This window comes from Wyeomyia smithii, chromosome 1 (genome assembly GCF_029784165.1).
Source record: "Wyeomyia smithii strain HCP4-BCI-WySm-NY-G18 chromosome 1, ASM2978416v1, whole genome shotgun sequence".
In the NCBI taxonomy this organism is placed as follows: Eukaryota; Metazoa; Arthropoda; class Insecta; order Diptera; family Culicidae; genus Wyeomyia; species Wyeomyia smithii.
Window position 1 is genome coordinate 125620829 of NC_073694.1, and position 26615 is coordinate 125647443.

Consider the following 26615-nt stretch of genomic DNA (forward strand, 5'->3'; position numbering starts at 1 on the left):
TTTTTTGAAAATTTCTCGGAAACCGCCTAACCACAAATTACCACAAATTGGATTTCGAACTCACAAATTAACCACTAAATATTGGTGATAAAAGAATTGAAAAAAAAAAATATTTTGTCAAGCCATCTTGATATATGCGGTTTTTTGAGTTATATAATTTATAATTATTTATTTTTGATTTTTTGTAAAAGCAATATTTTTTACGGTGTATATTTTTTCAAGAGGAACAAAACTACTTTTACAAAACTACTAACTTTTCCTGAAGACATCATAGCAATCCAACAAATCGGCCTGGTTAATAAATTTTTGTATCACAAAATTTATTGTTTTAGTTATTTTTCCATACTCAAGTTTTTGTATTTTGTACAAAAAACAAGGATCTCAAAAATGAGCTTTTTGAGATATTTTTTTTTTGAAAAACGATTTTTTACTATTATTTACAATTTACAATGTTGCCGAAAACGTCAAACCATTCAAACAAACCGTTCTGGCTTAAACATATTTTAAATCATCAATACCATTTTCACCCAAGCTTTAGTCGTGATGGAAACGAAAAATCTATTGACACATTAAAACGTCGTTAACCTGCAGAAACATATGTGTAAAGTTTTATTTCAATCAAAGATGTCAATGAAAATATTGAAATTACTAAGTGTTGTTCGGAACTACGGAATGTCTTTCATGTGATAGACTCATACATTCTTTATATTTATTATTCTATTTTAAAAATTGATCCTATAAATTAAAAGTATTGTTTTAATTAAAGAATTTGATATTCTGTTTCCTTCGCTTGATTTGTTCGAATATTTTTTTAAACTTAATCAAATGTAAAATTCCTCTTTCTGTCTTGTTTTTTCTCTCTCTCTTTTGCTTTCATAAAATTATCAATTTTATTCTTTATTTTTCTTACATTTTTGGCACCGTAAAGTGATTCCACGAAGCGATCGTTGAAATGCTATTTCTAACGCAGTAATAAAACATTTTTCTACACTTGTAAATATTTATTGGCCTTTTTGGCATTATTTTCTAAAAATGTCGTAAATATCGCAGCTTTCGTAGACAGACGATTAAACATTGGTGGGATTCCGAGGTATAGATGACTTTTCTGATTGGCCATTCCTGTAAATATGGAAATAGAATAAATGCTGGAGTATCCTGGGGGATTATAGCAATAAGAGAAAAGAAAAAAAGGCAAATTAATAAGTCTAGTTGTGTAGTCTGGGCTCCCTAATACAAACTTTGTTATTTGTTAACCCTAAAAACATAGTCTGCGTCAATTTGACTCCATGCTTTTAGTGACAAAACCCTCTTCTTTTGCAAATAGCGCGAATCCGTTTTCATTTTCAAAAAACTGATTTCTGGTATTTGTTATGTATAGATGAGTTAAAACCGTAATGATCACTCATTGTTAAATTTTGAACAAAAACTTGCATTTTGAATGATTTAAAATTCATGGATCAATTCAACGTCGAAATAAGATTATCTTTCCTGGGTTAAAATAGATTACCCCATAAGCCTTTATTTAAAAAAAAAAAAATGAGACAATCTGAGAATAATGCAATAATATAATATATATTTTTAAATATTCTATTATGTTTTTTTGGCAACCAATCGAATATCTAAAATTTAACCATGAAATTCCGTAACGTATGCGATCTTATTGGTATTGATCCTATGCTCTGAGAATCGATTGTAAAATGGCCAAACACTGTTCATTATTGATATTTTTCGAATTGGGATGCTGTCCAGACGTCAGAATGCGTTTCCCGACGCCATTTTGAAATCCAGAACAGCGAATTTTAGTTTTGCGAATATGTACGGAACTAAGATGACACTCAGTATCCGGTAATAAACTCCAGATGTCATTTTGAAATCAGAAATGACGGCTTTCGGTTCCTGAAATACAGCCTAAAACGAACAACCATCCAAAATGTGTATATCCGGAACCGCCCAATCAATTCCAAAATGGCCGCTCAATGCGTTCTGACAATTATTCGCTTTTAAGTGCTTAAAGTTTAATTCCGAAACGTGAGATTTGGGAAAGGTGTGCTTAATGAAAGACGAAAGAAGAAAAATTAGTTTGCACAATCACGCCGAAAGCTCGACGTGATCCGTTCTGAAAATCGCAAAAACTCAGATTTTTTAATTTAATTTTTATATGATGTATGTATGATGTGCTCCAGCGTGATTCGGAAAACCAGAGTAAGCATCGGAACATACGATCGGCAGCTTAACTGGAAAGTATTGAGGGCAATCAAGGAAAACCCAGAGTCCTGGATTGCTATATAGGATCGTAATATCACCAAAAATATGGTACTAGGAATAGGACTGTCCGGAGGATTCGTTCACGAGGAGGCTACCGTTCTCTCCGTGCTTATAAATAAGCAAACCATCCTGATACATAGCTAAATTTACTGGCTAAAACACGTACTGGGAAGTTACACAAGAAGGTTCTGACGAAGAACAAAGGATGCTTGCTCATGGACGACGAAACCTGAGGATGGATTTTGGACAGTTTCCCGAAACGTAATTTTATCTCGCACAGGGTGATATTCTCATCAAATTCAAATTTGGTTTTCGCTGATAAATTTGCACGGAAACCATAGATCTGGTGAAGATTTTTTCGCTGTGGAGATAGACTAAACGGTGTACAAGCAAGAGTGCCTCAAAAAAAGAGTTCTAACTTTTATAAGGACACATAGAAGTCATTTCATTTAAAAGATATTAGCCCTCTCAAATTACCCCCAATTCCACCCAATCGAAAAGTACTAGGCACCAGAGTTGCTAATGAAATTTGTATTTAAACTGGAAGAATGCTAAAGAAAAAACTGGAAAAAACTGGATTTCAAAAAATTTAATGAATAGCATAAAAAATGCAATAGAGCTTCTCTGTGATAGTTACAGAATCCAATGTTAGTTTTAAATATAGCAAAAAATCACTCATTTCAATCAGAACTGTTCTGTTTCGGGTTTCCTTTTCTTTTAATTTTATTGTTATCTCCTAAAAATTTAACAATTGCCTAATCAATTTATCTCAAAATTAAGAAAATGTACTTTACTTTAACTTTTAACAAGAGTACTGATGCAACATTTTTTTACGTTATATCTGTGAAGTTTAAGTTCCAATTATCTTTGAGTTCGCTATCTTTTGGTATCTAATTCTCCGAACATGTTTTAAACTGCTACGCAACAGAAATTATTTTGAAGAATGCCGCCTGTATATGACATTTTTGAGATCCATTGTTTTTGTTTTCAAATAACACATTAAGCTATCATTGGAATGTATTTTTTCCACGATCTGGTAAAATCTATTTGTCAGTTTCTGAATAAAGCTTATCTTACTTTCCTTTTTCATCTCATCAATGCCATGTAGTTTATATTTTGGCCGTGTTTCGTGCGAGAAAATAGAATAGGCTGGAAACGTAGAAAAGAATTGTTACAATGATTTAACACTCTACAACATTTACGTTCTAAGAATATTTCCGAAAATCAATCGGAGCTTGAGTACATAAAAAATCTGGATAAAACTGGAAAATAAACAAAAAACTGGAAGATTCTGGGATTAAACTGTTTGACTGGATCACTCCAAATAAACTGGAAAAATCCAGTTTAAACTGGAACATTGGCAACTCTGCTAGGCACTTATTAAGAGGAAAATGAATAAAACTGGAAAAGTGATGCCGGACAGGAACGAACGAACGAACACTGTGCACTAAAATGAGAATAGTTCAAATACTTTTCCATAAGAACAATAACTATTGCAGAAAAATATCACATTAGGTGAATGAATATATACGCCTTTCAGATTTATACGCCCTTATCACACACTCTTCTCCACTCTAACATGTTCAGTAGACTGGGACACGGTTATATATGAAAAAAGCGATGGTGTTATTTTTTCGCTCCCATGCACTTTTCGTGTTTCTCATGGATCCTATAACAACTGTGTAAATTTTCAGATCGATCGGTTAAACGCCCGATTTGCGCCCGATTTTTATAGTTTCCATACGATTTTATATGGGAAAATTCACTTTTTCAAAACTTATTCTCTATAAATTCCCAGTTGGGTCCTAAAAACATATCGATACATGATATTTGTAGGAAATTTTCCTGGGAAAAACTCTTCTGAAGACCGTAAGGCGCTACGATGCTTGTAGAAACAGCTATTCACCCCGAACTGATTGAATGTCTGACGGACGGCTCACCATTGAATTTTACTAGCAATACTGCTGCTGCATGCTGCATGTCGATAATTATCCCTCATCGTTGATAAATCGCATTATCAATCGGGCCCTAATCGAACGTCAACAAGTCTCATGAGATACACAGGATCAAATACCGCAACATGCATCACTTCCCTACGTTCCAGGTTTGAGTAATGCTATCGTCAGGTCAGGGTTGCCAATGTTCCAGTTTAAACTGGATTCCTCTAGTTTTTTTTTTTCAAGTAATCCAGTCAAATGGTTTATTCCCAAAATCTTCCAGTTTTTCAGATATTTGCCAGTTTTATCCAGTTTTTTATTCACTCAAGCTCCGATTGGTTTTCGGAAATATTTTTAAAACGGAAATTTTGTAGATTGATAAATTATTATAACAATTCTTAACAGGTGGTGAAATAATTTTCAACATAAAATTCCCTGGTTTTCCCTGATATTTGCTTAAATTTAACATCAATATCCAGCATTCGGCACAAAAAAGTACAACGTAGATCAACGTGAATCTGAAATCACAGTGAATAAAGTATTCAGTCGGATATGAAACCCAACAGTAGATGTCCCGAATTAACCTTTTGTGCTGAAAAAATCAGTTTTTGCACTAGAGAGCCGCTTAAAAAAATCGCGTCTTGGATTGAAAAGTTTTCTCTGAATATTTTTCAGTTTTCGCTGATATTCCCTGATCGAAAAATAAGTTCCCTGACATTCCCTGATTTTTAAGGTTTTTCCAGGTTTTCGAAGTATATTTTTGCGAAGAGTTATCTCTTTAGTTGCTGTATCCAAAACTGACACTGGATTCAATCCCCATAACAGAAAAGCTCTATCACAGTCATTTTTTTTTTGTTTTTTCTTTCAAATTTATTTGGGATCCAGTTTTTCCAGTTTTTTCTTCAGCCTTTTTCCAGTTAAATCGAAAATTTTTTTGGCAACTCTGCGTCAGGTGCCTAAAAGAAAATTATCCGTCGATCACTATACCTTTTTTTCAAGTGGGGGGGGGGGGGGGGGGGTTTGGTTATTAGCTTAAGTATTTATGATAAATATTAGTAAATAATGAGTATGTGTGTCCAATCACAAATGGTGACTTCTGAACACTGTTAGAAATTTGAAATTTTATTTATTAGGATTTGTTTGCTTTCGCAATTAGAACTTATCATTCGTAGGGATTTAAACCTACTTGTCAAAAAAGGGGAAGTAAACTTACAACTAACTTAATTGCTAACTTATTGGCTATAAAGAGAGCTTCTAATGTTTTAACACCAGTAAGTCAATGTAATTTGAGTGTACCAAACCAAGGAGGACGCTTCAAAATCATTTTCAGAATTTTATTCTGAATCCTTTGGAGCGTTTTCTTCCTTGTTGAATAGCAACTTGACCAGATCGGTACAGCATAAAGCATTGCTGGTCTAGACATTTGTTTGTAAATTAAAAGTTTGTTCTTTAAACAAAGTTTAGAATTCCTGTTAATGAGAAGATATAAACATCTCGATATTTGATGCACTTGGCTTGTATACTCTCAATCTACTCTTTGAAAATAAGTTTTTTATCGTTAAGCAGTCCCAAGTACTTAACCTTGTCAGACCAACTTAAAATAACCCCATTCATCTTGACAACGTGATTATTGTTTGGCTTGAGGAAAGAAGCCCTAGTCTTATGCGGAAAAATTATCACTTGAGTTTTAGAAGCATTGGGAGAGATTTTCCACTTTTGCAAGTAGGAAGAAAAAATATCTAAACTTTTCTGCAATCTACTGCATATGAAACGAAGACTTTTTCCTTTTACGGAAATGCTTGTGTCATCGCAGAACAATGACTTTGTGCATCCTGGAGGCAAATCAGGAAGATCGATCACTATGGCTAACAGAAATGCACTAATATTACTATTACTAAAAATACTGTTGTATACGAATGTAAAGGACCCGATGGACGCAATGCTGCAGCATAACGTCATCTATAATATTCCGTGCAGAAACTGCGCGGGGTGTTATATTGCACAATTGGGCGACTTAATACAAAGGCTGGTCAAGCAAGGGGCCGTCCATAAAGAACGTAATCCAATTTTTAATGATTTTTCGAAACATTTCACCTTATTTTTCATTAAATAGTATTATAGGATCTTTAACTACAAGCAACGCCACAGGGCGTCCTCCTCACTGAAAAAGATTACGTAGGTTTTGGTCGACCCCTCAAATAAACCAAATTTTGCTAAAATATAAATGATTTTTTTCCTAAAATTTAAAAAAAAACGTAGGTAATACAAACTAATTACAAATCAAAGCAATCATCACTTATAACTGTGTTCAGATTCATCATCAGCTCTCCTTGATTCAACAATTGTTCTCTTCAATAGAAATATGACTTCATCTGAAAGTATTTTACAATTATTGCTCACCAGTCTTCTGCAAAACATGCCACCATGTGCACGCCGTGCGAAAATTTAACGTTTTTGGTGAGCGGGCGCGCGATATCAACCGTACTTCACCGTTCACTACTAACATGCCCAAATCCTAGACACACATAAACATGTTGAGATGACACGCGTTTTAAACACGGCGTTTGAAAACTTGTGCAACATAGGTTTTAAAGTTTGCAAAACGGAACGGTGCCGGTCGGTAATAGATTGTTTGGTGCTTTTTTCGTTGCATTGTACGTCTCGCCTGGTATTAAGCCAACGAACTGTAAGGAAATCACAGTGTACTATGTCTTTACTGTTTGGGCACACGTGACACGTCAGCACATGAATAAAGATTCTGTTCGAGTTGCATCGACAAAAACCGCCAAAAATATCCATTGCGCTGAAGATAAAGGACAGAGGAAAGTGAATTCGAGATGGCCGGCGTGTAACCAGACCGAGCCAATTTTTTAATTGAGGTATTAACACAGTATTGAAAACTGATAATCTATCTTTAAAAAAAAATCATTTGAATAGTTCATAATGATATTATAAAATAAATTTTCTGGAGCAGCATGCAGAAAAATTACGAGGGGGTTAAACTTTGAACACCGATTACTTGAAATAATGTTTTTGGTGCTTGGTTCGGTTTGACTCCAAGCTGACCAGATGTAAGGGGGATGTAATATAAAAAATATTCAACTTCAAACATTATTTGATCATCATGACAGCGTCATCAAAATTAGGTTGTCTAGTAATGGCTGCATCTTATATGCAATAGACTAGAAAAAAGTTAAACTGTATTGCATTTTGAAGATCTATCGATTGTTAACAGTTTCATAGCTCAAATTTTTAAGCGTAATTGATAAACTGTAGATAGATGTCAGGGGAATGTGTTAATACAACATCAAGTGTTGAGCGGGGGCCTAGTGTGCTTGGTAACGTCTCCGCCAACCACGCTCGACGCCTGGGTTCGAATCCCACCGCCGACATAGGTGTCGATGGTTGTGAGGTGGCGTGATCCACTCACAACCAACCCAACTGGTCTAGATTCAATCCTAGCCGACACCGGGAGATTTTCTGAGGCGAAAAATCTCTGGGATCACGCCTTCCATCGCATGAGGAAGTAAAGCCGTTGGCGCCGGTCCGTTAATAAAAAAGGGTCGTGAGTTAGTGTCCTGAGTGCGGAGTCACCTCCCTGGGCGTCGGTGATTGGCCACAACAGTGGCGGAACTAGACCGACGGAAAATAAGCGAGAATAAAAAATAAACATCAAGTGTTCTGTATATACATATTGTACTCCAACTTTACACTTAAACTATACTTGTACGCTATACAGAGAAAGCGGTAATTCTTTTCCCGTAATTTTTATACGTGAATATAAAAGACATTATGTCATTGCCTCATATCTTCAGTATGAAAAGACACTGTTTGTCATTATTTTAAAAGCATTGTGTAAAATATAATCGACTGTTTTAATTTAAGTGCATTGGAATTTCGGCATGAAATCTTTTCAATTTCCAATTATTGAACAAGGAGTTGCCTCCTGTTTTGCAAATTGGCTGAATGTATTCAAGAGTAAGGAACTCTGTTTTATTTATTAAACGTTTATTCATTCGAGAAATGAAGGAAAAAAGTTGTAATGGAATAAGGAGTGTTGCTCTCCCACATTTAGAATGATCACTCTTCGCTGGTTTCGGATCATTCTGATATGAATGATATTTCCTCTTTTAGTACTTTCAAAAATTCAAATCTTCCGGAGTTATACCGTACATTGAATGTTAAAAACCAGGTGAAATCGTATTGCTGTTACACAACTTGGATTTGGATTATAACTTGAAATCATTTGAACAGTTCATAATGACAGTATAACAAAAACTCTCTGTAGCCGTTTGCAGAAAGCATACAAGGTGGTCAAACTTTGAATGATATTTACTCGGAATAAAGTATTTATGCGCTTGGTTCGATTTAATTGCACACCGTGCATATAGAAGAAAAATCTTGAGCCAAAACAACGGCCTCAACTATAGAGAATAGATGAGCTGCAATAATACAGTTCATATATAGCATTTAAATATATTTCCTTGTACAAATATTATAACATTGATCAGCATATCACACCTTGTTTTGCATGCAGCCTTGCAACAGAGAAAAATGAAAGTGCAGTAATTAAACTATTGACTACTCAAAAAACTGCGGCTCGCAAAAACTGATCCTGGTTCGTGCTATTAACTCGATCATCGATATACCATTGAATAGTCAGAGATTTTAAATTAAATTAATTTTCGAACATTCTTCAATTTTTCAACAATATATACCTTTGATTCAAAAAACTACCTCAACCCTGATTAATTAAACTAATGAAAGATGTAAATTTCACTGCCAATGTCTCCACCGAAGCAGTCTGCTTATACTTCTCTACAGAATTTTAGCCTATGATGTAAAACTTCAAATTAAGTTTAAAACCTCGATCCTTTTATTTTTTATCAGTATTGAAACTTTTTATTATAGGAAAAATCTCCGATTGTGAATTATTTCAATAGAACAATATTAGTTTTTTGATTCTGGTTCGCACTGCAAATGTTCGTGGTTCGTCTTAGCAGTTTTACGAAATCACCGCTAGAGGCAGTGTGCATTCTTTATTTTTAACCAACGAGTTTCAGCAAAAACGTCGTGAAAAAACAAACCATACCGTCGGACTTTTCTATAAAACATAGGAATTGGACGAAAAAACAATTTAACTAGCAAAGTTAATTATTTTGATTTTCTGGCCATTAAAATAAATGAGTCCCTTTTACAGTAAAACTGGCAAGAAGGATGTCCAACGGGGCTTCTTTGGCGAATTACAAGCGGTGATAATTGACAGGAGGAACAAGCACGGATAAACTAATAATAGGAACGTCAGTTTAAAAAACGGAATTGCTAATAATAATAATAAATTCCACAAAAAAAACGGGCAACCAATTTCATCGCCCTTTTTTGATTTGGCTGAAACTTTGCATAGACGTTTTTTGGGCAAAAGGTGCCATTTTGTGCCATTGGTTAAATTTTCTGAAACAATACTCATTTTTGAGAAGCTATTCAAAAATGCTATTTTGGGAAGGTAATGATGATTTTTATATTTTTAGAGCCAAAACGGTTTGTTTGTTCGGTGTGACGTCTTCGGCAAAGTTGTAGATAGTAAGCAAACTTCAAAGAAAAATTTAAAAAAAATATTATCTATAAGAGCTTGTTTTTTTATAAATTCAGTTCTTTTATGAAAACTGCAAAAAATTTCCTTAACATTGAGGACTGTCCGATCTGGGAGAATTTAGGAAAAAGAAAAGTGTTTTTTTATATTTGGCATTTTTTTTCACAGGCTATACTTCGTTTGAAAGGAAAAAGACACTATGCCAATCAAACAAACTGTTTTGGCTGTAAAAATATTTTCAATCACCAATAGAGCACTCTATTGTCGATATAGTCTGAATACTAATTATGCACAAGTTACTTTCACACTGCTTAGTAGATAATATAAGAATATAACTGTATTTTACACTAAAGTTCGTTCACAATACGTGTATTTCTTCAATCTCCAATGCTCCACTTCTAGTTTTTATAAGGACGAACTAAGATCATAAATGACGCGAACCACATTCATTCCTAGGGTGCCGTGAAAAATAATGAGACAAGTACGAACCACAATCAATAACCCTAGTGCAAATCATGATGTTCTACACATCATGGTTCAAATGATTCAAAATGCAACGCCGCTCAGATTTGTGGAAATAATAAGATGATTGAATTTATCATGATGTGTTTTTCGACTATTTTTGCGAGTGAAATGTTCTCGGGCATATTTAGTAATTTAACTACTCTTCTCTTGAGCCTCTCCGGACAGTATTGTTTGATTGATATTGCTGACCTGAAACATCAATTTGGTCCGACCTGATTTTTTTGTGGTTTCATACTGTGACCCAGATTCTTGCCAGCGTTTGAGTCAACCAATATAAAATATAAATCATGCACTCAAAACAACCATGAAGCGAAGATATTCCGTGAATCAAATAATCTTCGTTTACGTTCAATGTCCGCATCTTTTCAATATTGTTAAACTCCGATATTGTGGCTTGACAAGCATAACAGCGTTGAGTAGATGTTGTATTTGTTAAGAAATTTGCGCATTTCCATCAATCATAAGAAATATTGAAACAGAATGAAACAATTACAACACGTTTTTTTTATAACTTTCCAATGTTAAATTTTGTGCTTTATGCCCAAATTTATATTTTATCTTTCAAGGAATAATGTTGATATCGCAAATATTTGACGTAGAACTACGACTCTCAGGAAGTTCGACTATATACTATAAAAGCGGAAAAAAATGAGAAATATGTCCAATTTCAAAAGCTACTAAATCGGTAGTTTTCGATGGATTTCCTTCGTTCTTGCAGCAATAGATTGGAAAATCTTCTAAAATTCTTCCCAAATGAAGATAATTGAAATTTTATTATTCGAACTATTGTACTCAGGGTTGCAAATTTTCACTGTCAGTGATAGATTCTCAGTTGAAACTAAATACTACGAATATCAGTATCAACACGAACGAGCTGACAGTGATAATTGCTTGCAGCGCCAATCAGTTGACAGTGGTAATGCTGACTAGCAGCATTACTGTGATTTCGCACACGCTATGTTGCTCTAGCGATGTTTATGCGGTGTAGGATGAAGGTGCCTACCTACTCCATTGACTTCATGCAATAGATTGGCTCAGATAAAATAATTTCGATATTAATTAAGATATATCATTTATATGACTGACATGATTATTGACTGATAGTTGATTGGGTGACACTCAATATCAGTTTGAAGTGAGTGAGAGTGAAACTGCTGTTGGATCACTTTCATTTTTCTGTGTCGAAATCTCGCAACACTGATTGTACTATTGAAAATAGTCAAGCCTTGTCAAAACGAAAAATTTGACTTCTGATTGGTCGTTATTTGCTTCCCAAGCACGGTCGACAGAATCATAGACCTTGCAATTTGAAATAGGCTATTTGGCCTATATGAGCCTGTTTCAGCCGAAGCCGCTCATAATAGTTCTAGACAGCGACAACAGCAGTCCTCCCTTAGCAGCAGCAGTAACAGTGCAGTGGATACCAGTGGTAGCGGGTAGCGGCCACAGCTGTGGCATAGCAACGGATGGCGCAGCAGTTACAGCGGATCAGCGGATCGACATTAGCATGGCCAGCTCCAGCTGATACCAATGGCAGCGTATAGCGGCCACAACTGTGGCATGACTACGGATAGCGCAGCAGTTGCAGCGGGTATCAGCATCGATAACAGCTGGGCCAGCTGATGCAGTGAGGCACTTTATTGAAATGCAGTCTCGTGCGATATCGGGCACTAGTAATTGCATTCAATGAAATGTTGCTTCATTTTGACAACACACCAGCGTTCTGGAAAGCTGGCGTTCAAAATACATGAGCCATCTAGTTTTGAGTGTTAAACCAGCTTTTCACTGTTTATTTTATCACACGGAATACTTTATTCGCAATGACAATGATAACTCAAAGATGTGATCGGCATCTTATCTGAAATTGAGTTGAACAACAAATTGTCCTTTTCGGTCATGAGCAGTCATGAGCACAACATCCGAAAAACTTTCATTATCTGCATAAAAATTAAGTTTTCGTATAATCAAAATTTAAAAATTATCAAGTCCAAATCATGACAAGCAACTTACTATGTTATTGAAAATGGTCAATCCTTGTTGAAGCGCAAAATTCGATTGATCTGATTGGTCGTTAATAAAGCGCTTCTCAAGCACGGTCGACAGAAACATAGACCTTGCAATTTGAAATGTGCTATTGGTGCTATATTAGTGATGGGAAACTTATCGATAATTGTCGATAATATCGATAAACGCTGGACATCGATATTATCGTTAATTTTTTCACGTTAACGATAATTATCGATATTATAAGGGTGAGCACAAGTCAGTGCGGCTGGTTACTGGAGGAGACCCAAAAGAAGGAGACCTCACCTACCCTACCCCAGGAGTTGCTTTTGCCGCTAGGTATTTGTTGGGTGCTGCTATTCGACAAGATTTAGCATTGTAAAGGCTCGCCCCGAGTGTCACTAAGTTTCTGAGAAATAGTGGTAACTAAAAAGGTATTTATAGTTTGTAGTTTCCTAAGAACAGATGAATTCGACAACTTAGTACTGGAGAACTTTAAAAAAATATCCAAACTTTTTGCACCATCTCATAAAAAGCAATGATACGAAATTCAGGGTGGCCACTCAATATCAATTTTCGATTTCCCGGTTTTTTCCCGGTTTTCCCGATGATATTGAATAAAATTTCCCGATGTTTTATTTTTAAAACATATGAGAAAAAATCAATTTTTACATGCTTATTTATGCCTTGCAAAATTAGTGTTACAAAACTATGAAAAACATTTCTCCTTAATCGTTTTCAGCTGTTCGTCGACGTTAGCAAGTACCTTCATAGTGATCTGTTGCACATTTTTCGCCCTCTTGATCTCAAAATCGTTGACAATCTTCGCCTTCTCGCGCTTTCTTGCTTCCTTCTCTGTCAACCTACTCTAGAGCTTGCAATGAAATGCATGGGATTAATTTAAGAGTTGGGGCATAGAGGTTTTCTCGAAAAATATCCTCAAGCAAAATTTTAAGCGGACTTTGTGAAGAAGAGCCTCAGAGTGACCAATGAAAAAATACACATGAAACTGCCAAGACGCATTTTGCAAAATGCATGAAACGCTGAGATCTGTTCTTTCAAAACAATTTTTTTTTTTTTCAAAAAACTTCGATTCTGGGGCTTACAAAATTTTCGAGCTGGGGCCAACGGAATGTATAAGAAATTTTCTCATGATCCATATAATAAATTCAACTGACACTCTGAATAAACAATTTGAAAAAATGTTATTAGTTACTGTTTGATTTTGATATAGAAAAAATCTGAAAAATCTTCAACAAATAGCTCTTCAAGGTGGCGTCTTTCCCCAACAGAATCCAAAGGTCGAACACAGAATACAAAAATAAATTTTTTTTTTCTGCGAAACACTTAATATCTTGATTATTTATATTAATAACGAAATTTCAGCAGATATTGACCTAGTTTCCGCAACATGACAGACGAACACAGTTTGTTAAAAATATTTGATATATATTCTCTTGAAAATATGTCACTTGCAAATGCAATTAAAGTGATCCGCAATAAAAATGTGCTGCTTGTAATCAAAATCATATCAAAAATCGAGAAGTACAAACAGGGTAGCTCCGTTCCGGCCCGGTTCGAAATAAAATCAAGACTAGAAGTGTCCGGTCCTATCTGACTTTTGACCGGATTCTACCCGATGCGATGTCGAACACTATTCACAGGAAGTTTCAATACGCCTCCCGCGACGCTGGTTACTTTTTGACTTCTTTAAAAATCTGACAATATGTCACCAAGTAGTAAGTTTATCCACCTGACCAAGCCTGATTTTATTTGACGCAGATCTCGCTGCGACGCCGTTATCGACTTTTGCTGAAACCAACAACCAGCTTTCCCTAACCGGCAGAATCATGCCAGTTAGGTCATCGTGCAAAAAAACAGGTTCTCATGTTGAACTTTCCTCAGAAACTGTTGAACAAATGAAACGGCAGAAATGAAGGAGGATGATTTTCCCGGCGTGAAGCCTAATTTCCCGTTTTTTTTCTTCATCTATAATTATTTCCCGGTTTTCCCGTATTTTTTTCCCGGTGATTTGAAACTCCCGGCTTTTTCCCGCTTTTCCCGTTTTTCCCGGTAGAGTGGCCACCCTGGAAATTGTAATAAAATACATTTTTTTTGGCTTGCCAACTCTTATAATATTAAGGACATGCATAGCGGCAGTCTATTGGTAATTATCTGGTAATTGTTTAGTTTAACTTGGAATTGTTTAAGTTTAAAGTATCTGTTAGTGGAATATTTAGTTCCACTAAAAATCCAAATCAACGAAATTGTTGCGCCAAAAAAAGTATCCTGATTTATACAGGGGGTAGACAAAATAGATAAATGGCCAGAACTTCACGAAAAATGAATCAATTTTGATAACCGGTTTCATTTCACTGGAAAACATATTAGTATTACTTGGGAACTTGGTGTGACCAACCTACACCGAAAATGTTTCGGATTTCAAGAGTGTGTGTCAAAGTGTACGTTTTTGCCACGCATAGAACGTTTTAGGCAACTAAATTGTCTATCTAAAATACTTCATTTAAAAAAATCTGAGATCACCGATATTGAGTTAGCAAAAAACTTTGACAGTTCTATCAGTCAAACTCTAACTGTGATGGCGAAAAAAGTGAAGCTACTCCGTTCAGAAGTGTGCGCGTTCAAAGAACGGTACCCCGCCGCATCAAAAACGGACATCGTGCGGCACTTTGTGGACGCCGGGTATGCCGGTTCTGGCACCTACAACATCTTGACACTATTGGACAACGATCAGAAAATCGAAAGAAAGTCCGGTTCCGGACGGCCAACGACCCTGAGCGACAAGAAGCTTTAAAGGATGCTGAGGAGGAAGACCGAGGGAAAAGTGGCTAAATCGCTGCGTGCACTTAGCCGAGAGGTTGGTGCATGCTCTAGAACAGTAAAAAGTATCTGGAGAACATGGACATACATGCAGGAAGCGGCAATCCCGTCCACTGGTCTCGGAGCTGCAGCAATGACGCAGCGACAGCGGATGAATAAGATGGTCAAGTCGATTTTCCCGGCCAACCGTGACGTGGCAGTGGTGATGGACGACTAGACCTATCTCACTCTGGATGGCAACGACTAGCAGGGCTCTTCGTATTTTATCTCCCCCACGAAGGAAGTGAGCACCGAGGTAAAGTTTATTTCACAAACCAAGTTCCCCAAGAAGGTGCGACTGTGGCTGACAATCAGCGAGAAAGGGATATCAAAGTTGCTCTTCTTTCGCTCCGGGCTGGTCGTGAACGGGGAAATTTATAGTACGAAGAGCCTGACAGAAGTTACGTCGTTCATCAAGAAATACCATAAGCGTGAAGACACGGTGTTTTGGCCAGATTCGACGTTGGCCAACTACTCGAAGCGATCGTTGGAGGAGATGGAGCGGCTGAATATCGATGTGGTACCGAAGTCGACGAATCCGCCCAATGTCCCCCACCTGCTTCCCATCGAGAATTTCTGAGCAAACTTGAAGCGCAAGATCTATTCCAACAATTTTGTCGCGAAAACGGAGGAGGAATTAATAAAAAAAAAAACAAGAAAGAGCTTAAAAACATGGCTACACGCATGTTTTCGTCCGCCATGGCGAATGTTCCGGTTAACTGCCGGAAGGCCGCACGCAAGGACTTTATGTTTTTTTGCGAGGAAGCTAACATGATAACCTTCCATGGGGAATTTATCCAACTCAATTATCTGTCATAGTTTTTTTTCATCACCATCTGAAATAGTTTTTTTTTCATCACCAGCATTAGCGGTCAAATTATCGATACTTATCGATAATATCGATAAAAGCACCGAAATTATCGATTGTTATCGATGTCCGTTTTTGGCGATATTTCCCATCACTAGCCTATATAAGAGTAAAGATGAGAAATGTCGATTGAAATGGCTATCGATAGTTATCGATAATTTGCTATTACTATCGATAATTATCGATAGGTTTTTCATCCCTATATAAGAGCCTGTTTCAACCGAAGCCGCTCATAGGGACGAATGACCGTTTGGGGTTAAAGTCCCTTCAAAAGAAATCAATTAATCAAATCGAAGCCGCTTAAAATAGTTCTGGACAGCGACAACAGCAGTCCTCCCTTAGCAGCAGCAGTAGCAGTGCAGTGGATACTAGCAATACTCGGAGGGAGAGATATACGAAGAGAATGTTGTGAGCCAAACGAACATGTCAAAATCCGAGCCAAACGAACAAGGAAGGTAACACATTGAAAGGTATTGCAATCAAGTACAATGAATGATATATTGAATTTCACACGTTTTCATGTTTTTTTGCTAAACAATGAATTGAGAATGCTCCAGAATTGCCTTTTGTATGGTCAACAAAATAATGATCAATTGTAGTGAAAGAATATAAAATTAAACATAAACATAAAATTCAACACCTTCACGGTTTCTGTGATGCACTTTATGATAGCGCTTCGCTTGCGCTTCGAGCACCTTCGACAGATGAAACCCAGTTGCCAAATTAGCGATTTATCGCATCGCTTATCTCTCTCTCTCTCTGAGTATCTCTAGTGGATACCAATGGCAGCGGCACTGCGAAACAGTTTGGGATGTGCTTAGACGCGCGTCATTTTTCGTTGATGATATTGTTCCCCACATGAAACGACACTATTTCGTACGATGGCGGCGGTATTAGCGGTAGATGTATTTGCCAACACTTCCTCCAGTGAAGCCGTGTCTAACACATTTCTACTGTGTTGGCCGTGCACCTCAGTCCTCACTGTCAAGGTAGCACGGAGATGTCAGATATACACTACATCCTATGTTGAATTAAACAATTGTCCTTATTAGGACAACGAACGAATTAATGAAGATTTAATTTTTCCGCGTTTTGCGCTATAATCGAAAGATAAGTATCTCTACCTGCATGCACACTCTGACTGTTAAAACTTGTTTGCTCCGCATAGTGTTTGTTCCATTCCTGTTCAGAAATGTATTCACATATGCATATTTGATAGCACTTCAACTTCTCATTCGCACAAAATTTGAGACAAATCGAGCCAAATGACCTATAGTCGAATATCGACCATTTTTGATTTGAATGAAACTTTGCACACGTATTTGGCTTAGCAAACTGAGCATTTTTTTACTTCCTTTTCAAAATAATATTTTTAAATTATTTTAAATTTGGTATTACTTAAAATTGTGGGGTTTGTGCTAACGTGAGAACTATACGACACATAACAAGAAGCGACTCGTCACAAGACACAACACTTATCGTTCTTACATAAACATTCTTAATAAACATCTTAATAAACATATTAAAATTTACCTTTCAAGGATGGGCAACACGTAGTCCGAAACCGAAACCTTCAAAGGTAAATTTTAATATGCTTATTTTATGTAAGAAGGATATGTGTTGTATCTTGTAACGCGTCTTGTCTTGGTATTACTGTAGAATAAAACAAAATAAACCAAATATAAAGTGAAATAACAGAAATAAAGAGTGAAAAAACTATATGTTTCAATTGAAAAATTTAGTTTTTGGGAGTTAAAGCAAAGCATTGGTGCCACATTCCGTATCGCAACTCGACCTTTTGTTCATAATACACAGACTTCGCAGCCAACTGTTAGTGTACAGGACATTTGCGGGGCTAGCGCTACGATCCTACTGACACCAACAGTCTCTCCCGAACCGGGACTTGAACATACGACGACTGGTTTGTCCTGGCTGGCCTCAAGACCAGTTAGCAGGTACAATTTTTGGGAGTTAGTTGAAAACAAATTTGATAACACAGCTGCCTTTTTTTCTTAAGTTAACAAAGATTTTAAAATAAATATGATATGGTATCAGTTCTGTTATCGTCAGGGGGTAAATGATTAGGGATACCATCCGTCCTGATCAACATTTGTCCTGATTTTCTTAAGATATTTAATTTTGTTGTGTAGTAATGAGCAGAATTGCTCAATAAGTGTTTTCGATTCCAGGTCAAGAAAATAAGCGAGAATAAAAAAAAAAAAGAAAGTGTCTCGTCAGAGATACACTCAGTTTTTTACTAGGGGAACTGTGGGGAAAAAAACAGGGGTGGTAAAATGGACACCCGTTCAAATCTCGACTATTACGTTAAAAAATAGTACAAACTTCTTCGGCACCTTATCTTAGAGGCACTAGAAGCTATTCGAGACAAAGTATGCGACATGAAAAAGTAAAACAATCAAAATAATAAACAAAAACCAAAAACACGTGTACATTCGTGGTGGTGATGTTTTTTTTTGGCCTACAAAAAATAAGGGTTTTTCTAGTGTAAAACAATATTTTATAACGGTTTTTCTGCAAATATCTGCATACACTAAATTTTTATTGCTGGAAACCAGCAAAATTTTGCTGATATTCTACATGCTGGAAAATCAGCTATAATATCAGCAAACCATCTCGCTCAAACGATCAGCAAATCGAAACGTCAAATTTTTGACACCATTTTGCTGAAAATCAGTTGTTTGAATAAATTGCTGCCTGTTCAGCATTTGAGCATTTGACATGAATTTGCTGATGTATCTCAGCAAAAGTTAGACAACACACAGAATGTTCTTTTGTTTTTCCTTAATTTAATAAAACAAATGTTTTACATTGCGAATATTTATTTTAAAGTTATCTGACTTTAAATCTGAATTATCAGTATGAACTTTTAAATGTCTTTGTAGCCCATCGACATAATCATAACCTATATTGTCCATATTCCCAAATTCCTAGAAAAGACTGACAATTAACTTATCACACATTTTCTTTATATCACAATAATTCTACTTAAGCGCATGCAATGCTTTTTTAAATTCCGCATCCATGGTACATACGCTTATAAGCTCATTTTTATTTCTCTATAGTTTTGTTAACTTTTTACGCACAAAAAGGCGTTTGTTCTGACAGTTTGACGGATAAAGTTGCCAGAAATTCAGCAATTACCAGCAATTTGCTGATTTCCGGCAAACAGAATTCTGAATGCTGATAATCAGCAAGAATATTTCTACTGATTTTTTTCAGTATTATTTTTTTGCCGAAAATTATTTCATAGATCATCAAAGGTTAGTAATAGTTTAAATGATTTTCTTGATATATTTAGGTGCGGGTAAAATGGACAGCCCGTGGTAATGTTCAAAAAATTGTGCCAATTTCTATTGAAAAATCTTGATGTTTCGTGTTTATATCAGAAAAACGCAAAGGTAAACTCGGACCGATGAACAAATGACCGCGGCTAAACGTACCGTTAAATGCAAAATGTCCGTAAAAATAGCTTCCGCCATTTCTCAGTTTCTCGCGGATAAGGTCATATTTCTATTTAATTTTTATTTAATTCTACGACAAACGGTGAAAATTTAACTGTTGGTGAACGGATTAGTGTGTCACGTGCTATGGAACAATATTTTACTATCTGTAAAGGGATAGTTAATGTTCACGCCCAAGGTGTTCATATTACCACCTCCATATGTTCATTTTACCCACACGTGTCCATTTCAGCCCCAATAAACTGCTTTCGAAAATGCACATTAAAACTAAGAAAAATACTATATTTGAGTACTTCTTTTTATTTTTTGTATTAACCATTAGTGGCTCAGTTAATGTGCGCTATCGACTCATAGTTGTAGTGTTGAACTGTGGAGGAAATAGGGAAATGGCTTAGGGTGTCCATTTTATCACCCCTTCCCCTAGGTGTTTTTCTACTTGGCTTTCGAATTAACGTTTTTCTCAAGCGGATTTTTAAATCGAAGGTTTTTTAATTAACGCGTCTTTCCACGTGGTACATACCAACGCGTAAAAAAACTAAAAAAACTTATTTACTTAATATACAGTGAATAAAGAGTTTTATATTGTATTTTAAAGGGTAAATCACAAATTACGCGTATATTTGCTCATACATCGAAGACTAGAATGGCTAAGTCAAATTTGTGCCGAGAAAAGGTGTCCTGATTTCTAACTTCGACCAGATGGTATCCCTATAAATGATTCCCAAGAGCTTTTGCATGATGGTTCTTTATATTGCAGATCATCTTCCTGCAAAATAAATATTAGTTTTTAGCATACAGGGGGGAGAGGGGAGGTACTCCAATCGACACCAATGTCTTCACAAAAGCAAAGCCTTGATACTACATTCCGATTCGGAGCTCGACATTCTGTTTATTATACACAAACCAATGTCCCCACACTTTGAACCGTGAAGTGTCCAAGTGGTTCGTACACTTCGTTTGGAATGATCCACTTGTTTATCCACAAGTTGCAGCATGGCTGAGACAATCGTTGCAGGTGCCAATTGAAAATTGCTCTTATTTCGCACGATACTGATATGGTTTCGCACAATCTAACTTTTCCGTGTATATTGAATTGAAAACTGTTTTAATATTCTTAACATAATATGAACACCATAAATCTTGATTACCGTCTGCCGGGGTGAGATTAAGCCACAGGGGTGAGATTGAGCCAAAACGGGAAATGTTTTTATGTTGAATTACTTGAGATTTCTAGAACCTAATACCGCAAATTCAACACTTTATGAAACATGACATATTTATTCACAACTTCAAATGGAATATAGATAATATCAGTGAGCTGTTTCACTTGAATAATGTTTCAAAGTGCAAGGGGAAAACATGCGTTAATAACGTTATCCAAAAATGTCCCAGCCAAACCAATCCGATCAAGAAATCACATCAACTTACTACTCAGGTGGTACGTTAGGATGCCGTCTCCAATGTATTGAGGAAATATTATGCATTAAACCTGTGTTGGCTCAGAAAATAATGTTTTTCCAAACTGTACACTTTTCGAGCCCTTTTGGGGTGAGATTGTGCCAAGCTATAATTAACGGTACAGTGTGCGTTCACGACAAAATTATATCAGTATACACCAAAACACTTGCACTGTTTACATAGGGCATGTCGTCTAGCTATGGTATCATTTGAAATAATGACTAGAAGCTTAAGAACAGTAAGCTAACAACTGTTAGATGGAAATTCACAATGACTGATATTACTTATGGAATGTAACAAAATTTTGTACACCTATTTTATAAAAAATAATGACTTTTAAAGCGAGGAAGGAGGGTTGTGGGTACGTTTACAGCGGTTTTGAGGTCTCCAATGGAATATGCAGTGGTCAATGACACATAATAATTGAAACGAAAAGTCTTCTCAGGCTTTATGTCCTAACGTTTTCCCTTTCTAAGCTACCTGGAGACGCCACTATGTGTATAGAAACTGTCTATAAACCACGTTCTCATAACTGGTTACTCCAGATATCGATTTGAACCAGTCATACATTTTTCTATAATTCATATGGAACGTAGTTTCTGGTCAACCCCCTGCAACCCCTAATAGTCCACGTTGTTTATGATCATCTCTATACTTACTATTTTATCATGTTGTTAATGTGAACAATTCGTAAATACACAACTTTTCATTTAACAGGTATTAAATTCAACTTTTTGTTCTTGGCACAATCTCACCCTATAGAAGGGGAGAGATTAGGCCAAAGTTCATTTAATGTTAGCAAAATTATATTTTATTGTAACTTAACTATATTTGCGGCAGTCGTTAATAAACATTTAAGTGTGCATTGACGTGATTTGGATCAAACTCATTGCCTAAATGTGTGCATTACAAGCCAAGGAACAAAAACGTATCCTTTTTTTGGCACAATCTCACCCCGGCAGACGGTACCGCTAGATTTCGATATAACATCTATTGTTCATATGAGAGGTTCAGCCATTCAAGAAATATTTGTAGTGTATCCAATTCTTAAGTATAATTATTTACCTGGAACTCCCTGCAGTATCAAATCGTGACTCTCTGTTTGCGGTAGAGTTCAACACTGAAATGCTTCGATTGTCGTACACCCGTTGTTTACGTAATCCTTTATTCAATGTAGAGTAACCTTCCGAACCGGACAGTGTGGTAGAAGACGAGTTTGCGTGTGCCGTTCCTGTCATACATTCTTTATTTGTATTGGTAGTATCTAGTGCTATTGATGAAGAGGATGAAGTTATATTAGCTGCTGTGTTACTGCTGGTATACAAGGAACACCGTCTTGGTTGGTATGTAGCATAATACGGTGATGACGAGGTCTCGTGGTACGTATTTCTTAAAAATGTTTTACTGGTATTGTTACAGTTAAGGTAATCTGAACAATCATTATTGGAAACATTTAGTTTTCTTGACGAGTTAGACCTAGGAAGATGGTAATGGTAGTGATGATGGTGGTGATGATAGTAGTCACTTTTGCTTGTCGAAGACTTGGAATATCCATCGGATGAATTTGTATATCTTCTATTATGTGTACTTGGTGTCCTGGTTGGTGATCGATAGTAATCATAATTGTTTTTTGCTCGATCTGCACTAGCAAAAGCATTTGCTGTAGAAGCAGATGAGGACTTACCATATTCCTTCGATCGTCTGTACGTTTGCTCAGAGTTGGAAAGATATTGCTCGCGATAGTGTTCCTTTATAGTGCCAGCTCCTGCAACAGCGTTGACTGTTTTTAGCCTTTTGTCATTAAATCGTGGGTAAAAACTTTTCCTACGGATTCGTTCTATAACACTTTCAGAATCGTTATCTACCGGAGAAACAGAGGTCATATAGGTTAGCCTGGGCATTCGTGAGACAGAAGTCGAAACAGTAAGCACATTGTTGGGATCATCAGAAGTGATTGACCAGTTATCAGAGCAAAGCTCATTTTCTTCTGATGGCGACATAAACGTACTGGATGAGTTGCAATCGTCAAAGGGACTGCTTCTGGATCCAGAGGAATAATTGGTGATACTGTCGTAAGATGGCGTAAGCATGTTCGTGTCTGAAGTATTATTGTTTATTGTATTACCTCCGCTTGTGGTGATTAAATTGTTACGCAAAATTTCGCTAAGTAGAGGAGGGGGATAACTGTAGTTATTGTTGGTACTGATAGAATGGAGACTTTCGTTGAGCTGATTTAGATTTAACGTTAAAGTTTGACATTTAAATTTTACTCGCGCTTTCTCGTCCTGCAAGAGATGTTTGGCTTCAGATGCTAAGGAATGTCGTGAGGGAATATCTTTAATAGAATCTCCTGTGTAACAATTCAGGCAATTGTTTTTTACAGAAAGGTTTTGATTCTTTATACCACCGCTCTGTATAACATTTGACTTACTTTGCTGCTCACTCATTGTTAATACTGTGTCGCTTTTAGCTCCAATGTACGGTTTTTGAATTTTGCTAACGAAACTTCCAGATTTGGGTCGTTCCTTTACAACTTCTTCTCCAAGTTTTATTTGAGTTGTAGTTTTGGTGGCAATCGGTTCCAAAACTGTTAAACTGGCGTCTATTGTATTGATATGGCTAGATGACTTGGTATTAAAAACTTTATTACTTTTGGATTCTTTTTCAATTTTTTTGAAAAATCCTAGTACCTTGCTAACACCACATTTGTTGAATGTACCGGGCATTTCCTCAACACTAACGGCTCGCTTAATGAGATTAGATTCTGTAACTACAGGTGGTCTTGGAACAGACATATCGCGAAGATTTTTTATCATTTTATCAATTCTTGATTTTCGGTTACTTCCGGTTATCGGAACGTCTTCCGGTGTTTCGCTAACATTACAACTTTTCCTCTCATCTTTATTTGCCGACGAATCGCAATCGTGATCTAATTGTAGGTTTTTATCTGCAGTGGTTTCATTTATTTCAGAGTTACTTTTTTTATCCTTCATAATTTTACTGGAATCTCTGAACTTTTCAAATTTCTGGCCAATAGTAGCTAGAAAACCCTGCTTAAGTTTTTTCTCAGGGGATTTGGATTTTTCTTTTACTGTCGGAAGTACTGTTTCCACACGATTTTCCGTTGTTTCTTTTGCTTCATCTGCATTCCCAGATGAACTATCGATTTTCGGTATATTGCCAGTTTTTGACGCGACAGGTTTTTTCACTATGCGTATCACTTTGCGTATTTTTTTTGTTGTTACTGGTGTTGTAATCGAGTTATCAGCTGCTATTATTGGAGCGGTTTCCACAACCTTAACAGCGTTATTTACAGCCGTCTCTGTTTTTTCTGAGATTGCAGACAGTGTAGAATTACTCGTTGTATTTTTGAGAAATTTGATTTCTTTTGGTGGTGTTATTTTGGAACTTGGAAAACTCTTGGGTCTGGCTATTTTACTTGCTGCTATTGTATTACTTTGGACATTTTTGGAGTCTAGAATCTCTTCCTTCTTTTCCGTTGGTTTTTCGCAAGAACGTGGCGACTCAATTGATGAGATAGAAGTTTCGGGATCCTTGGATGGATACGATTTTGGTCTAGCTAGCTTGGATTCACTTTTGGTTGGCATTGTTGTATCGCATACTTTTTTATCTCCGTTTTCCGATTCTTGCACAGTTACAGCATCTGTAGGCTTAACTACCTTTTTAACTTTCTTTACTGTAACTGTTACTGGTTTCCCTTCTGCATCCAATTTGGATTTGATTTTAGTTTTTCTTACTTTCACTTGTTTCACAGCAGTAATTTGATCTGTGATTTGATTTACCTCTTGGTTATTATTCTTAGTTATTTCATCCACTGGATGGTTGATGATGTTACACTCCGAACATGTTTCATTATTGCTTCGCATCGCAGGAACCCCACGTATTGTTTCGAAAGTTGTCTCTTCATTTGATTCTTTTGATTGTTTAGATTCAATATTAGATTCATTTATGAATACCTGTTTAGTTGGTATGTTGTGTAGTTCATCTATCCTATCCGTAGTAACTGAAGCTGTACTATTTGTGGTTAATATCGTACTGCTTCTGTCAAAATCTTCTCTCGTTGTAGACATACTTCGGCGTGACCGAGTATTTGAAGCATGCGTGGATAGATCTCTATCGTCAGGTTTGACAACTGAGTCGTCTACACTTAAGTTTTTGTATTCATCTATGAAATTACTTAAGCGTTCGGTGGTATCATTACCATAATCGCAGTTGGAACATCGATCAACACTTTTCTCGCGACTCTTTTCACGAATTTCGCGTAGAATTTTCTGTGTCTCCAATTCTTTCCTTAATGTGCTTTGCTCACTGAATTCTTTTTGTGGATTGAAAAAATCTGGGCGTAAAAATCTAGATATACGTCTGGTTGATTTTTGGCTAGAATATCCAGATAACGATGATGCTGAAGGTGGAGAAACGTAACCACTAGGTGGTCTCCGGCAGTATTCATTAGCAGGGTTCAGACAAGATGTGCGGGATGTTGAATAGTCGTAGCCATTAAATCTTCTATCAACGTCCACTGACTTGCTTCTCTCGTTATTCATGGAATTCGATGAGTATGGAGTATATTTTTCATAGGAGTTATATCTGTCATGGTTTACGTTTACGTATGCGAAACGGGGAGATGGAATTCCAAGGTCTTCGTTGTAGTTAGGAACTAACAGTGTAGTAGACGAGAAAGCGTCCTTACCATTAACAGAATTTCGTAAGACTCTATCAGCTTTACCAGAACCGCGGTTCTGCACGGACAGTACATCTTCAAATGCATCGTTTGTTGGTGTAACACTTTGTAGCGTTTCATGCGTTTGGTCAATCGCGTAGTCATTTGTGCGACCTGCACTACTGCTAACGCTACGTCTATACGATATACTTGTGTTCGGGGTAATATTACCGTTTTGCATAGACAGTGTTCTGGATAGTTTTTTCGCTTGCTGAGGGGGAAGCTGTGCGAGTAGTTGCTCTTGTACTCTCTGGGATAGAGCCGGCGTAATGCTAGAGAGTGCTTGTAAGTCTTTTTTTGATAATCGCAGCTGAGATAAATCCAAATCTGCTAAATCTAACATCTCCTCGCTATTTTCGTTGGTTGGATTCATTATACTGCTTGCAGAGGATGTAAAATTATTATTTATAATATTACTATTACTACCATTTCCAATACTAGTCTGTTTCGTATCACATCTAATATTACTTCCGTTTCGATTAGTTGATGTAACAGATAGTTGGTTATTGTTGTTGAGACTATTATTGACATTTTTGTTATGTTTAAGCCCGAAGTTGTTGATGTTACTGTTTTGGGTATTGCATTCAACTCCTGAAAAAAGAATCGAAAAAGAAGGAGAAGAGAAAAAGAAGAACTAGCAAAATTGATCGACCATGAAGCTGTTATAAAAGTTAGGAGGTGAATTAATAAAAATGTAATATGTTAGAGGAGGTTAGTTTCATTTTGCGCTGTAATTTGTAATAGTCATGTTTTTTGTTTTGAGCCTAAAGAAAACCTCATTACCATTCTGTGTTGGTCGCTTCTTATTACAGTGTTGTTTTTGTTAATAAAAAGAAAGAACAGGGTTTCCACTTACCTTGACATA

General features: G+C 36.4%; 1 protein-coding gene across 12 annotated transcripts in view; it reads right to left on the minus strand.

Moving 5' to 3' along the window:
• Positions 1-671: 671 nt before the first annotated feature.
• The window catches only part of LOC129722120 (probable serine/threonine-protein kinase DDB_G0282963), a 197843-nt gene continuing 171899 nt past the window's right edge, over positions 672-26615 (minus strand). For 6 of the 12 annotated variants that reach the window (XM_055675394.1, XM_055675708.1, XM_055675790.1 and 3 more), the window contains exons 12-13: positions 22075-26341; positions 673-1119 (exon numbers count right to left, since the gene is read on the minus strand). In XM_055675394.1, the coding sequence (XP_055531369.1) occupies positions 1068-1119; positions 22075-26341 (4319 nt within the window). In that variant the 3' untranslated portion in view covers positions 673-1067. Of the gene's footprint in view, positions 1120-3305; positions 3415-22074; positions 26342-26615 lie in introns of those variants that run through there. The other 6 variants (XM_055676039.1, XM_055675877.1, XM_055676212.1 and 3 more) reach the window with 5 other exon arrangements.